The 14,956-nt window shown below is 40.8% G+C and overlaps 1 protein-coding gene across 1 annotated transcript; it reads left to right on the top strand.

Annotated features, from left to right (window-relative positions):
- Positions 1-3,001: 3,001 nt before the first annotated feature.
- Positions 3,002-14,117, top strand: nts (neurotensin). The gene is made up of 4 exons (XM_033635750.2): positions 3,002-3,272; positions 5,212-5,273; positions 10,183-10,386; positions 13,645-14,117. The coding sequence occupies exons 1-4, from the start codon at positions 3,212-3,214 to the stop codon at positions 13,786-13,788; spliced, it is 471 nt and encodes a 156-aa protein (XP_033491641.1). The 5' UTR covers positions 3,002-3,211; the 3' UTR covers positions 13,789-14,117.
- The last annotated feature ends 839 nt before the right edge of the window (positions 14,118-14,956 follow it).

Raw genomic sequence — 14,956 nt, 5'->3', positions numbered from 1 at the left:
TGGGCAGTTCACACAAAGTCACAGAGCTCCGTGAAAACAGTGAAACATTAGGAATTAAAACGCAACACAGTAAAGAAGGATTAAGTCGGATTAAACTCAGTATTAGGTGGAAAATTCATCAGAAAATATGAAGTTATGGAGCCAGAAATTGCAGAAATCCCGTCAGGAATATGGTGCTTATTTTGGGAATAGCCTTCTAAAAACTAAAAATGTTCTTGTATGAGCCATATACACAAATATGAAAAATACATGACAGAATATTCTGAATATCGGCCATTACATGCTGTGCAGTAAACACACACAGTAATGCACACTGGTTTTGTTTATTGGGATACTTCACATCCAAAGGTGCCACTCAGAGGCCACACTCAGTAATGTATAAACATGATTCTGGTCTCAGTGAGGAAGCTGGGACCTCTGGAGGTTTAGTGAGTGGCTCTCCCTGCTGGATTCAAATGACAAAGATGGAATTCAGACATGAGAGGAATGGAGCCTGCTTTGACTTCACTCTGCTTTTAAAGCTGAAACATCTTCTGCAGAACACACAAACTGATATTTACACCATATCAGAAGGACAGAACTCCCTCTGGGGACCGGTTTGTGTTAAACTGAGGCTGATCTAGAATGTGCTCACACTCAGTTTGTGGCTGCAAGTCAAAGTGGATTTAGTGTAACACATTATACACACAGTGTCTTTCTAAATATCCACTCACCTTTTTATATTATTTCAAAGTTAAGGCATCCAAGTTTCGGATGCCAGTTTACGTTTGTGTTTGGTAATGAACAACAATCACAGACGATCATAAATAGAACAATTACAAAGACATCAAACAGGCATTTTATAAACAGGAAGTGAGGAAATGACTTAATTATATCCTGGGAAAGTTTACTGCTGCTGCTAATGTTTAATTTAAAGGTACAGTGTGTCCGATGGTCTAGTGGCATCTAGCGGTGAGGACTGCAGATTACAACCAGCTGAAACTTCTACTGGTTAGAATTTCTTCAGAGTTCAAGTCTGCGTTTGTGCGTCTGTTTCACATTCCAAATCTTTTTTTCTGACATCGTTCATCACAGATAGGCTTCTAACTGTGGTGGCTGACCCGAAAACGTGAAATCCAAACTTTGACTGTGCTTGATTTGTCCGTTCTGGGATACCTTAGAAACATGGTGATACAACATGGCAATCTCCGTAGACAAGGACCTGCTCCCTATGTAGATATAAACGTCTCATTCTAAGGTAAGGACACACACAATGACTGTTATTCTCACCTGATTATACACCAAAGAAAACTGACTTTTCAAATTATCATCAATATATATTCACACACTGACATTTAAAACATTTATGTAATTCATTTCTGTTCACATAAAGTCCAAATCAAAGCACCAGCACCTGAAGCAGGCAACAAATAATCCGATGTGATACTGTATATGGACGTAAAATAATCTTTATCTCTTGTTTGTTATAGGCTTCACTGTAAATACACATCAGGTACGTGTATAATCCAGGTTAGAAATATATCAGAGTAAAATAATCAAAAGTAACTGATAAAAAAAATCTGAATAACATCTTTGTTAAAAAAAAAAAATCAAAAAGATGAGGGGATCTAAAACTGATCCTTGAGGGACTCCCAGGTCAACACATTGAAATTTTTTTTGGAATAATTCGTATGACATTAGCTCAATTTTAACTGCAACATCAGCAATTATTCAGTGTTAAAGTCAGATCTGAATGGACACTGGATTTACTTTAATTGTGTTTTCTGAAAGATCTGTTCACGTTTCTGTAGCATGGAGAGAAATTCCTCAGCTGCACAGAACCTGTTTATTTAAACCTGCATATTCAATGGTGTTCAGAAGTTTTAAACATTGGTTTCATGTGAAGAATGAACATCTTTATTTAAAAAAAAAAATCAAAAAGATGAGGGGATCTAAAACTGATCCTTGAGGGACTCCCAGGTCAACATATTAAAAAAAAATTGGAATAATTTGTATGACATTAGCTCAATTTTAACTGCAACATCAGCAAATGATTCAGTGTTAAAGTCAGATCTGAATGGACACTGGATTTACTTTAATTTGTTTGTGTTTTCTGAAAGATCTGTTCACGTTTCTGAAGCATGGAGAGAAATTCCTCAGCTGCACAGAACCTGTTGATTTAAGTGTTTAAACATTGGTTTCATGTGAAGAATGAGCTTTGAACGTCAGCTGAAGCCAATGTTGAGGAGATGTCCCTTAAAATGCTCAGAAAAAAGGAAATGTAAAAATCTACAATTTAGGGACCACTGAGCATCTGCTGATAAAGCTCACACAGTATGATCAAAAGCTCTAGAATACCTACTAAATGGACCCTGAAATGGACATGTTTCAAAAGACTATTTTAAAATACCAATAATCAATAACGTCTAGGATGATTTTTATTAAAGAAGTTTTAGGTGGTGCATTATTTTTGATGTATTCAGAAGGTTTCATTTTGATCCATTCCACTTTTAAATAAAAATAAATTTGCAGAGCTATAACTTTTCACTATGTTTCGTGTCTTCAGTAGGCGCCCATTTGGTTTGTAAGTCTCAATAATCACCTGTTGCTTTAAAAAGACACAAAATATGCTAAAAAGAAAAAAGATGCGATGAAGCACATCTTCTCCAAACAGTGACACAAAGAGTGAACATTTGTCGTGCATCCTCCCACGTCACCCCTGCATCCCGTCTCTGGGAGACAAAACAAACCTCAGACTGTGTGCATTCATGAGGTGAAATAACCAAATCTCCCAAAGCTTGACGCAAAAACCTTTCGCCTTGTGATGCCAAAGTGACGTCTGATGAAATGATGACACAGTGATGGGAGGGAAGAGACGATATGGAGGGACTGATGGGTGATGGATGGATGAAGGGGGCTGTGTTAGTGGGTGGGAAGGTGGGGGTGGAGATGAGGAGAGAGAGACTGATCCTCTGACATCACATTGGCTCTTATAAACTGAGGGAATGGAGCCCACTGCACTTCACAACCAACCAGAAAACTGCAAGGAAGGGGAAGCGTGTTTGGAGCTGGAAGAGAAGAAGAAGAAGAGGAAGCAGCAGCAGCAGCATCACTACAAAGCTCCTCTTGAGCCTCTTTAGCTGTCTGTGTCTGACCTTTAACCTTATGGACTAAAATCCTCCTCAGGTGAATTCTTCAGTCTTGGATCCTTTGTGTTGTGCTGGTAATCAAGATGCAGGCACAGGTGGCGTGGTTGCTTCTCCTCTGTTTCACATGTGGTGGACTTTGTACAGGTAAGCACCGCAGCTCCCCCAACAGGTTTTTGCATTTATGAATCGTGTTGTGATTTTATGATTAATCACTGACTTTATTCAGAGTAACAAAATGGGGACATAGCCTTGACACACAAGCCAAGTATGAAACAAGTCGCTCACATAACTTACGTATGCAACAGGTGCAGCTGCATCAGTTTGGTGATGCTGTTGCAAGTATTTAAAAACTGCATATTCAAAATCATGGAAAGATGATAAATGCAGTTAGTGGATAACACTTAAAATAAAGATGTTTTTCAGCATAAAAAAAATATTTGTTTGCTACATAAACATGTTTAAGTGAATCAGTTATTTTGAGAAGTTGCTCAAAATCAAAAACATTTTGAGTTAAAATAACACGTTAGAATATCTTAGATAGATAGATAGATAGATAGATAGATAGATAAATTTTATTCCAGACTCAAATCCATATAAAATACATACAAAAATCACAGACAATACAATAAAAACAACACAACAAGTAGGTTTAAAACACATACAGGCAGATTAAAAAAACTGACCACTAAATATCAGCACAGTATTTGGTCAAATATTAATTTGGTTCAACTTAATTAAGCTTTTGCGGTCAAAGTGAATAATGTTGGTTTTTCTAAAATAACTGAATCTGTGAGAGTTTCAAAGAGTTTAATAGGACTGACTCAATAACGCCAGAGTTGGGGCTACTTAAAAAGATGAGTGTCATTTTTACCCCATTTTTTTAGTTGAACCAGTAGATTATTTCTTAGAGTGTATTTCTTGTTTTGAAATAAGAATTTGCACACCAAAGCTTCTTCAAATCATTTTTGAATTTGAATTTGGGTTTTCAGATTAAATACTGAATTACCTCAGCTGCCAAAATTATTTATTCTCCATTTTTCTGGGACCACAACAAAATTTACATTTCTTCAAGACGTTTATTCTTCTTTATTTCTGTGAAGACTGTGACTTATTGATTCAGGGTTCCCTCTCTTCTATGTTCCTATAAACACGTCAATGACCCGATGTAATGACTCCTCATTTAGTTGTTTTAGAACCTATTCTAGCCCATGTTAATACAAAAAGGACCCTCGTAATAAGTCCAAGCAGAATAAAACCTACGTATTAGTATTATGTTTTTATGATTATTTATTTATTCATTTTTTTTATTATTTTTGTTTATTAATTATATTGTCTATTATTTATTTTTTTTATATTATTTCAAATCAAATAAATTCATTTCCATTTATTTATTTCATGTTAAATAAAGGCCACACTGAACTGTGTTTGTGTCTAAATCCAGTGGGAATTAGACTACAGAGTCACTTTTGGTCCAGTGAGTCTGTGAGATGGAAAAATCTTGATCCATCTCTTCTGAATCCTCAAAATTAATACTGTATGTTGTATTAACAAAGCTTTAATGGGTAATGTGCATTTTGCATCACTCTCGGACACACTGGGGGTTCGGCCACCTGTTGAGCACTTAAATGTGGGGACACCGAACCCCCCAACCGCTCGGGGTGCCTGACCAAAGGGCAGCCCCCTCACTCTGACATCTCTCCACTTTGTGCATGTATAGGTCCTGTTTGTGCATGTGTGTGTCTTTCAGACCTGTGTGTTAATGACAAAAGAATGGAAAAAATTGAATTTCCCCTCAGGGGTATTAATAAAGTATATAAAATTAATAAAAAAACAAAACAAATAAGAACACGGGCTGAGTTTGGGCTCAGCTTATTTTGTCTTCACAAAGTATTTGAGATATAAATGTTGCAAACTCCTGAAATACGTCTCACAAAGAGGATGAAGCAGTTTAAATGTCAGGAGACAAACTAATGACAGACATTATATTTCCACATCTCGTTGACATTTATTAACACAGCGATCATCAGGATCATTTAACTCTTGACTGGATTTGGATGAAGGTTTTATTCCTGTTTCTCCTCAGACGCTGACCTGGACCAGCGAGCTCTGGAGGAGGAGCTACTCAGCAGTCTCTTCACTTCTAAGGTAGGCACGTCCTTTTTTTCGCACCTGTGACATCAGAGACTGAGTATCCAAAATGCTGTGACCTGCCCGATCAGCTCAAGACCCTTCACCTGTCTCCAGCTGAGCCAACACGCAGGCTGCACAGGTGTTCTCTCATGAAATCAGGAGCCATGCTTCAGACACAGCCTCAGCTTCATGGCTGTGCTCATGCTGAGCGGGAAATGGAGGCTTTTTTGTGTCACTCAGGGTCGAACTTATTCAGCTTGTTTTGATTGGAAATGAGATGAGATTCTTTTATACAGCTGAAATGTGCAGAGCAAAAATAAATATAATCCAAACACTTGAGTTGCTGCAGTCGTCCTCCGAGGTGAAAATCAGAGGTGAGGCTGAGGGAAGTAATTCACTTGTAACTTTATGATTTTAACACATTCGTCTGCTGCTGAGTGAGCTCGAGGCCGGGCGAGGCTGAGGGATGAAGTTGGCGAAAGCGGAACTGGAGGCACGAGCAGACGGATGGCTGAACCTAATAGGATTCAGATGGACCTGACAGCATCATAACGACACATCTCCCACCCCTCTCTCTCTGTCTGATGAACAACCACGGCGCTCGTACAGAGACGTGACGGTGACAAATCAGCCATGTGATTCATTGCTGCTGATGCTCGGGGGCTGCTCAGGGGTGATGATTGTAATAATAACTTGCCGGATGACTGATAGAGCGCTCAAGAGGCTGCAAAGTGCAGCATGGTAGAAGACACTTGTGGATCTCTATCTTAACTCGCCCATATACATGATCATTTTTTAAGGCAACAGCTAAATTGATCGACCTGCTGCTCGTCCACTCTTCTTTTTATCTGATTAGATGCAGGACGTAGATTTTTTAGGTTTCTCCACTGAACATGATTGCATTATTCCTCAGCCGGGGTTCATCTCTCAGTCTGGACGATTTGACGTCCCTGTGATTAGTGGCTCACAATGTTTGAATATAGATTGAGCTTTTAAAACGTCAGATAAGAAATGGTATGGAAATGATGACTGTGGCTGTACGAGTTTAGAGTTGGTGGTTCTGTTACGAAGCCGGGCACCAGCAGAAAACTCAACAGAGACGAGGCTGATGTGTTAATAAAGAAGGGACCACTGGGGATGGTTGGAATATTGGACCCCTGCATTTACTCCTCATCCCACCCTTCAAAGTTAGCGATTAATTACTGGAGAAGATCCTGATGAAACCGCAAAAGAAGCAATCCATCATGTGACCTTTCAGCACAATTAAAACCACACCCAGCAGTTCATTTAAAACTAAATGAAACCCTCTGAAATCGTCGATGCGTGAATGATCTGTAAATGTCAGGATGTTTGCTCCCCTGTGTGTCGTTCTTTTGACGTCTTTTATTACATGTCTCCTCGCTGGCAAACAAAAGGAACCTGCCGTCATCGCGGCTCACGTCTTTACAACATCAGAGGAGAGTCTTTCCCTCCTGACGCTCATAAATGATCTGAGCAAAGTGAGTCTTGGAAGACTGGTGGCCATTTACAATTGCTTAGAAGTGACAATTTCCCCTCGCCTCCTGAATCCCTCCATCATCCTCAGTGACACCCAGAAGTCTTTGCAGCAGTTTGTGTGTGTGAGATCGTTGGCCCACGCATGAGGGGCTCCAGGGCCCTGGGGCCCCTCCACCGTCTTAAAGCACTCAGACTGGATTATAACACGACAGGCTGTAGCTAGATGAGGTTAGATACGACTGAAATATCACCCTGGGTGTGTGGTGTCTAAGAAGAGGACGTATAGATCCCAACTGCTGTCTTAACATGTGGCACTCTGCATCAGTGCTCAGTGTAAAGTGAGAGCTCAGATGAATCCTCAGTGGCTCTTAAAAGGAATCACCAAAAGGTTTTACAGCTTTGACTGTAAAAACACAGCGGGTAAAATTAAAAACAGCATTTAGACCGCAGCACAGAGCCTTCAGTGAAACTAATGAAATGTGGAGAGTTAGCAGCTCGTTAAGGAAAGCTGACCCATGAATGTGTTCATTAAACGTAAGCTGTGAAGGACGACACTTCTCACAATCAATATTCTTAGTTCAATTCAAAAGATGACATTTAACGAGCAAAACATGAGATTCATCATCCACGAGGAGAGAGATTCAGACCTGGGACACAATACAAACCCTACATAAATAACATTTTAAGGACACCAAATACACGACTTCATTGTGAAAGAAGAGTCCAACATGATTTGTCTAAAATAAGCTCAACAAGCCTAGAATTAGAAGTTTGGTTTTGTTTGCAATTTGTCCTAAATAATTGCAGCTATAAAGGAAGTAAAATTGGCTGAATAATTGGTTGAAAGACTGAAATCTGTATGAAAAACAGTGGAAGTTCTCTGGGCCCCTCTCACCCCTTAAAGGCACAGAATGGTTTAGTCCGCCCCTGCACTGGGATTCAAGCGTTTGACTGCTTCTGCTGCTGATATCTTTCCCCAAGAACAGGAAATCAGGGTTCCAAAAAAAGAAAGGAAAGGAAAGAAACTAATTTTGTAAAAATAAATAAATAAATGTGCATGAGAGAGACATGGATCAAGAGAGGAAGGGTGGGGGCAAAGGGCCCAGAGTTTGGTGCTATGCCCCTGTCAGGGAGGAACTCATCACATGTGATTAAATAAGAAAAATATGTAACTTGTATGTATGTCCTTCGCGTTTTTTTTGCTGTGCAGGAATAACGTCTTTTGTAAAAGCCTATTTCTGAATAATTCCCAGCTTTACTGCAGAACATTTATTAGAAAAGTAAATAAATGTAATAACTTATTTTACTTTTAAGTATTTAAAATGTTTACATTACTCATTACATTTTTAACAGGGTAACTAGTGATCTATAATCTATTACATTTCTAAAGCAACCTTCCCAACACTGTAATTTGTGGTATAATTTCTATCACAGTTACAACCAAACACGAGCAACAAAATTAAATATACACGTTCAGATTATAGCAGCAGCTACTGGATTAGTTCGATGGTGGTCATTATGTCTTTAGTTTCTGATAATGGCTTTAGTTGTTCTTTTATCTCAGACATGTTGGGATGTTACATACCTTGACATGTTTCAGCGGAAACTTCCGCCTTCCTCAGAAGTGTCACTTGGTGGTGGTTGTGACGCGTCTTTATCAGCTGATCTGTCAATCATCTGATGTTAGCTGGCGCTGGATCAGGGAGGCTATTGAAATAAGGGGCCCGGGGACGATGAACAGGGACGAGAGGGCATACATGCTCTACCACACCTGGAGCAGCGTCCTGGAGAGACGCAGACGGACAGCAGGTGGCGTGACCGTCCTGTCACGCCTCCCTAATATCGGCTGATTGACAGCTACTGGATTAGATTATATTAAACTGAATCAGTGTTCTTGTTATCGTGTCCACTGTATCATGGCAGCATATTTATAACCAAAGAACACTTTTAAATTTTGTGCAGTAAAGCTGAATGCTGAATAGAAATACTAGACTTAATATTTAAAATTAAAAAATAGGCTAGTTTTTCAACTTCTTCCAAATATGAGGTTGTTAAAGGGACTGTTCATTATTTATGAGGGTGTGGTGCAATAAGGGGGGCAGGGTGTCAAGTAATGTTTAAGCACTGAGGAGGGACTTGGCTTAGGGGAGCAGCATACAAATTTAAATGGCTGTATTTTGCAATTTTTACTGCTGATTTTTTAAAAATCATGTTGCAAAAATTACACCACTTATCACAGCCAAAAATTGTAAAAACAGAAATTATCAATGGATTTTGACATTTTTTAACACTCCTTGGACACTAGTGATGGTGAGATGAAGCCTCATGAAGCATTGAAGCTTTCCAGCAAATTGGTTCAGAAAAGGGTTCATTTCTCGAGGCTTCGTGTGCACATGAAACCACCTGCTGGCCAAACTGTGTAAAACAGGCAGCTGTGATCTTAACCATGTAATCTGTGATACACGGTGTTTAGTGGCATGTTACGGCTGTTGGGAATGACTATTAATAATAATAATAACAATAATAATAGAATATAATAAAAAATATATGACCATATAACTTCCTTTGTATCAATATAGTGTATTTTCTAGTGAGTATATTATGACTATACTGTATCCAATACATGTATGATAAACTGTTATTGTTTTGTGAATGCATCCTGTGTGTATAAACCAATCATCTGGCCAAAAGTTGTATTGTTGTGTAGTGTCATATAATATAATAATGGCAAAAAGGGTAATATTCGTGTTCTGTGTCACTTCTGTCAAAACCTCGCACCAAGATCTGAACCACTTCCCGAACCAGTGACGTGGTACAGCCGGGCAGCGAGGCTTCGGACATCACCAATGACGTCACTCGTCTGAAACGATACAAGCCTCGATACACGCATCGCTGAAACACTTCCTGGATTACTCGACACACGCTTCGAAGCATCGGCACAGCACGCAACATCACTATTGGACACTTCATGTGCAGTGAATGCTTCCGTCGCGTAAAACAGAGCTTAGAATAGAGATATTATGTCAGAATTTTATCTTCAACTTTTAACTTTCAAACATCAATAGATAAGTTTTAAAAATATAATAACTCATTTATGGTGGAGGGAGGGTCGTGAATATTACACCAGTCACTCAGGGAGGCTCAAGGAAAAATATTTGGAGCTTCAGGGAGGGTTACACCCCAGTCACCCTCCTCCTCTGATAAGTAAAGAACGGTCCCTAATCGCTATGTTTTTATCCTCTGTGGTGTCTCTCCCTCTGGGCTCAGTTTTCACTTCAGTTCACGACATTAATTGAAACTTGAATTAAATCCTCTCCTCACGACAACCAGGATCTAATTCATTGCCAAGTTTGAAAACCAGGTTGTTATCTCTCCTGCCCCCCCCCCCCCCCCCCCCCCCCCCCCCCCCCCCTTCCCTCTTTGTCAGATGAAACAGAATAAGCAGAGTGCCCCCTACTGGCGCGTGTCGCTGGCCAACCTGTGCAGGATGGTGAGCAGCCTGCGGCAGGAGGCGTGGAGCGGCGAGGAGGAAGAAGAGGGCAGCGAGCTGACGGAGGGAGGCCTCCAGCTGCTGGAGGAGCTGTACAACCTGCAGCTCATCTGTCGAGCACTGCAGAGCCGGGAGGAGAGGGTGAGATACACACATACACACAAATATTGTTGTGTGTTTATGCTGTTGTAGGAAATTAACTTGTATTTTAGTAAAGTCTTTTATGTCCTGCCTGTTGCTGCACAAAAAACAAAACTTAAACCCCACAATGGGATCATATGGTCAGCTGTCTTCTTTTTTCCTTCACTGTATGTGGCATTAATGTGCATTAATGTGTGTATTAAAGCTTGACTGAGTGACATCCTCCTCCTCTCATGTTCTCTCAGGATAAAGTGATGGTCTCAGCAAACATGACAAACATTCTTTTTTTTCATAAACATATGTAGCAGTCCCTCGTTCTTTGGTACCTGCTGGCAGTTCCCTGGTCCCAGTTCATTTTAGCTGAATGTCACATTTCCCCAGAGTTGATTGGGACTTATTCAGATCACCTGTTGTGCAGGGTGTGACTCCTAATTAAAAACTGAGAGCAGCTTGGTTCATTTCCTCTCTGAGCCAATCAGAGTGTGACCACATCCTTTCTTAGGTCTTAAGAGAGGTGAGGAAACGCACAGTCAGGTTTTTCTGATCCTTCCTCAGTCTGATGCAGACCTCATGTTAGCAGACATCTTCAGCCAGAAACTCTGAGGCCGTATTCAAAGTTTCCTTGAACATAGAGTTGCTCCTAGTGAAGAAGATTCTTAGAACTATTACGTTTTGTAAGAAAACTCAAACTTAAGACTCTAGGAATTTAAGACTTGGTCCTGATAAAGATAAAAGTTATTCACAGTGCCTTAAATTAGCTGTTAGGAGCAGGGAGGACTTTTTAGAGGCTTAAGAGTTTCTGAAGCTGAATATAAATGGCAGAAAGACAAAGAGGCAGGGGAGATATATTCTCTGCATTACAGCGAGCCAATGAAACACTACAGATTGTGTGGGGATGATGTTTGTTGTCGACCTCCTTAGTGATACACACACATTTCCCACCCAGCGCAATTAAAAATAAAACGGCAGAAATAAAGCGATCACGGGGTGTTGGTGGCTTAGTGGTAGAGCAGACGCCCCATGTACAAGGCTGTTGCTGCAGCGGCCCGGGTTCAACTCCAGCCTGTGACCCTTTGCTGCATGTCTCTCCCTCTCTCTCTCCCCCCTTCACACTCATCTATCCTATCAATTAAATGCTTAAAAATGCCCCAGAAATATCTTAAAAAAAAAAAAAGTAATAAAGCAATCACAAGACGGAGATACTTGTTAACTAGAAAAGTGCAACAGTGATGAGTTGAGTCTGTCTCAACTGATCTCACTAACAATGACAACACTTTCAGTCTCATAATGTGATGCAGTTCCTTTCATTTCCACTGGGTGTCCTCACGCCTTACAGGCTCACAAAAGGGCACGTCTGTGACAACCAATCACATCTGTTAAAAGAATGCATCATATCTAGCAATAGAGTCGACCACACCTCCTCACCAAGAGAGAAGTTTCTTTTCCTTCTTTGTTCAGAGTTACTCTGAAAACATTCCTAAATCACTCCTAAGCTCAGACTCCTTGCTAGAAAAATTTAGCTGTGTTGGAAGCTCTCTGAGTGTTCTCAGACTGTGTGTGAATACGGCCCCTGGTCTCGAGGCCCAGTTGAGAATTCATTGCCGTCTTTTTGTTGTTCAGTTTGAGGGTGATTTTGTGCATTCTGAAACCCGAGTGCGAATATTAGAGAACACCTTTCCACCAGGTCACCTGCGACTCCTGTAGCTTTATGCAAAAGCAAACATTTTAGCAGTAAAACAGTGTCCAAGTTAAATTACTAATTAGTGTTTCTTTTAGAGGTTTAAATGTCTGACATGTTGGAGGCAACACGGATCCACACTTCTGTGCTCTGAGGCACAGCTCAAACTAAAGGTTTGCAATGAAACAAAAACGATTAAGAACATTACAGAGAAAAGTGTCAGCGGTGTGAACTGACCGGTCTGAGCTCGACTCAAGCCGGCTGATGATGTCACCTGGCTGGTCAAATACCCCGTCTCATGGTGGTCACTTCCTGTCAACGTTACAGATCAGAAGTACAGAGAATTGTTGACTAGAGATGATACGCCGTCTCATGGTGGTCACTTCCTGTCAATGTTACAGATCAGAAGCACAGAGAGTTGTTGACTAGAGATGATACAACGTCTCATCGTGGTCACTTCCTGTCAATGTTACAGATCAGAAGTACAGAGAGTTGTTGACTAGAGACGATACGCCGTCTCATGGTGGTCACTTCCTGTCAATGTTACAGATCAGAAGCACAGAGAGTTGTTGACTAGAGATGACACACCGTCTCATGGTGGTCACTTCCTGTCAACGTTACAGATCAGAAGCACAGAGAGTTGTTGACTAGAGATGATACACCGTCTCATGGTGGTCACTTCCTGTCAACGTTACAGATCAGAAGCACAGAGAGTTGTTGACTAGAGATGACACACCGTCTCATGGTGGTCACTTCCTGTCAACGTTACAGATCAGAAGCACAGAGAGTTGTTAACTAGAGATGATACACTGTCTTATCGTGGTCACTTCCTTTGAACCGCCAGCTTGTTGCAACGTTACAGAACAGAGCGTTGACAGTAGTTGCCTGTTTCAGCTCGTCTTGTCGCGAATCTTGAACTGGACATTATACGGTTGCACATCTACATGTTGCTTAAGAGAAGTTGCTTCATGAGGCCTGATGTCTGCAAAGCAACTAGATATGAAAGTACAATATTTCTCTTTTGAAATAGTTTTAAAAAGGAAGTGACTTTCTGGTTCAAATATAAAATGCCTAAAATACAGAGAACCACTTCTATCTAATTGCACTTTTATTTATTATTCATGCCAAAAACCAAAACAAAAATAAGCCAATAACAGCACACACATTCACAAATATACACACACTAAACACAGGCAGGTCCTTACAGGCTCACCCTGAACCTCACTCATCTCACAAACATGCACACAAGAGCTCATCCATCCTCCCTCACAGTAAACACACCTCATTAAACGTCAGTCTCTGTGTCTCACCTCCTCCTTGTCTCCTTCTCCTCCTCCTCCATCATTTTCCTTTCACACAACAGCTTCTCTCTCCTTTTTTAAATCTTAACACAGCGACAGCAGATTAGCACCTGTTTTGCCATGCATGGAAGCACAGAGGAGGAGGGCTCGTTTAATCACTGCGACACCGCCGTAGCCTCCCATTACCCTGCCACTCAGCGACAAAACATGTGTTTGCTGCCATTTCCTCCTCGCCGTGTGACACTCATCCCCCGCCGTGTCTCTCTCTGTCCCTAACAGCTACTCCACGACTCTCAAGAATATTTAGAGGAGAACGGCGGCACTCCGCTCAAACGAAAATCACCCTACATCCTGAAGAGGCAAGCGTCGCACACCACCAAGTCCCGGAGGCCGTACATCTTAAAACGAAGTACAATTTACTGACAACCATCCCGGAGGCCGAAGTGACGTTTCAGGGGACCAGACACTTCCTGTGAAGATGTGATTGTGTTTTTTTTCTCTCTTTCTGTAGCTGCGATGTCTATTTTTCTTTTCCCGTTGTGGTTTTCATCCCGTCAGACCCTTGGATTGTGTGTCCAGCATTGAGGCCTGCCTGTATTCTGCTCCTTTCAAAGTCAAGGTCCTGAAAATAAAATCCTGAGCATCAAGCAAATTGTGTATCTCTGAGAAACTATATTTATTTACTCGATTTCCTCACTGCACACTGAGTCTATTTTGTTTCAGGATATGATTAAAGGATTCATGATACGAAACCACTATGATGTGATGATCTTTTCTTTAGTGTGAGCTGCTTCACAAACCACCTCTCTGTACCTTCTTGCTTACCACAGGGCCGGAGCTACCAGCATACACCATCCTCCAAATGTGTATTCATCTGCCACTGAGATAGTCCCCAACAAATGCACTTTGCTCAAATATTACAGTGGCCAGCTATTTCAGGAAATTACCAAGCAGGACCGTGATCACCTATTTAACACCGTAGGCGACCATTTTCAGACGACACCCTCTGCAACCAGACCATCCAGGGGATGCTGGGTGGAATTCCCCCCAGAGGAAATCATATGAAACTTAACAGCCAAACAGGGTTCTTAACTTTTTTGATGACCTGGGTGTTATTTCTCGAAAGCCAGCCATAACTGAGGGCTGCAGAGGAAAAGTGCACACTCTTTGACATTTTCATGGCATACTAACACTTCACAGAAACTCTTATACTCTACAGTAATATGGCTGATTTGACACTCATATTACACCTTCACTTTTTTAGATAAATTTGAAATTACTGAAATAGAGAGTCCAGTGTTTGACATTGATTGTACCAACTGCAAATGAGCAACAGCTTCTGCTGGGATACAACAACACTACTTGGACTTGAGACTTGAGCCTGTGGTGATAATAATAGCAATTTGTAAAGTTTATTAATATTCTGATTACATTTGCTAAGGATTATTTTGGACTGCAGTGCATGGTTACCTTTCATAGCACAGCAATTTTTTCTTTATTTTTTTTTTTTTACGAAGTTGTTGAATACCAGTGCTTGGTCAGTGACTTCTGGCGTCAGACACTGATGGAAAAAAGCCCTTTCATGTCAACA

The sequence above is a fragment of the Epinephelus lanceolatus genome, chromosome 5 (assembly GCF_041903045.1).
Source record: "Epinephelus lanceolatus isolate andai-2023 chromosome 5, ASM4190304v1, whole genome shotgun sequence".
Classification (NCBI taxonomy): Eukaryota; Metazoa; Chordata; class Actinopteri; order Perciformes; family Serranidae; genus Epinephelus; species Epinephelus lanceolatus.
Note: the sequence above shows the minus strand (reverse complement) of the source record. Positions and strands in the feature narration are given on the sequence as shown.

Excerpts from the sequence above, each read along its gene's own strand:
- nts (XM_033635750.2), top strand. The coding sequence starts at position 3,212 with ATGCAGGCACAGGTGGCGTGGTTGCTTCTCCTCTGTTTCACATGTGGT. Across the intron at positions 5,274-10,182 it reads GCAGTCTCTTCACTTCTAAG|ATGAAACAGAATAAGCAGAG; the intron begins GTAGGCACGTCC and ends CCTCTTTGTCAG. Across the intron at positions 10,387-13,644 it reads TGCAGAGCCGGGAGGAGAGG|CTACTCCACGACTCTCAAGA; the intron begins GTGAGATACACA and ends TGTCCCTAACAG.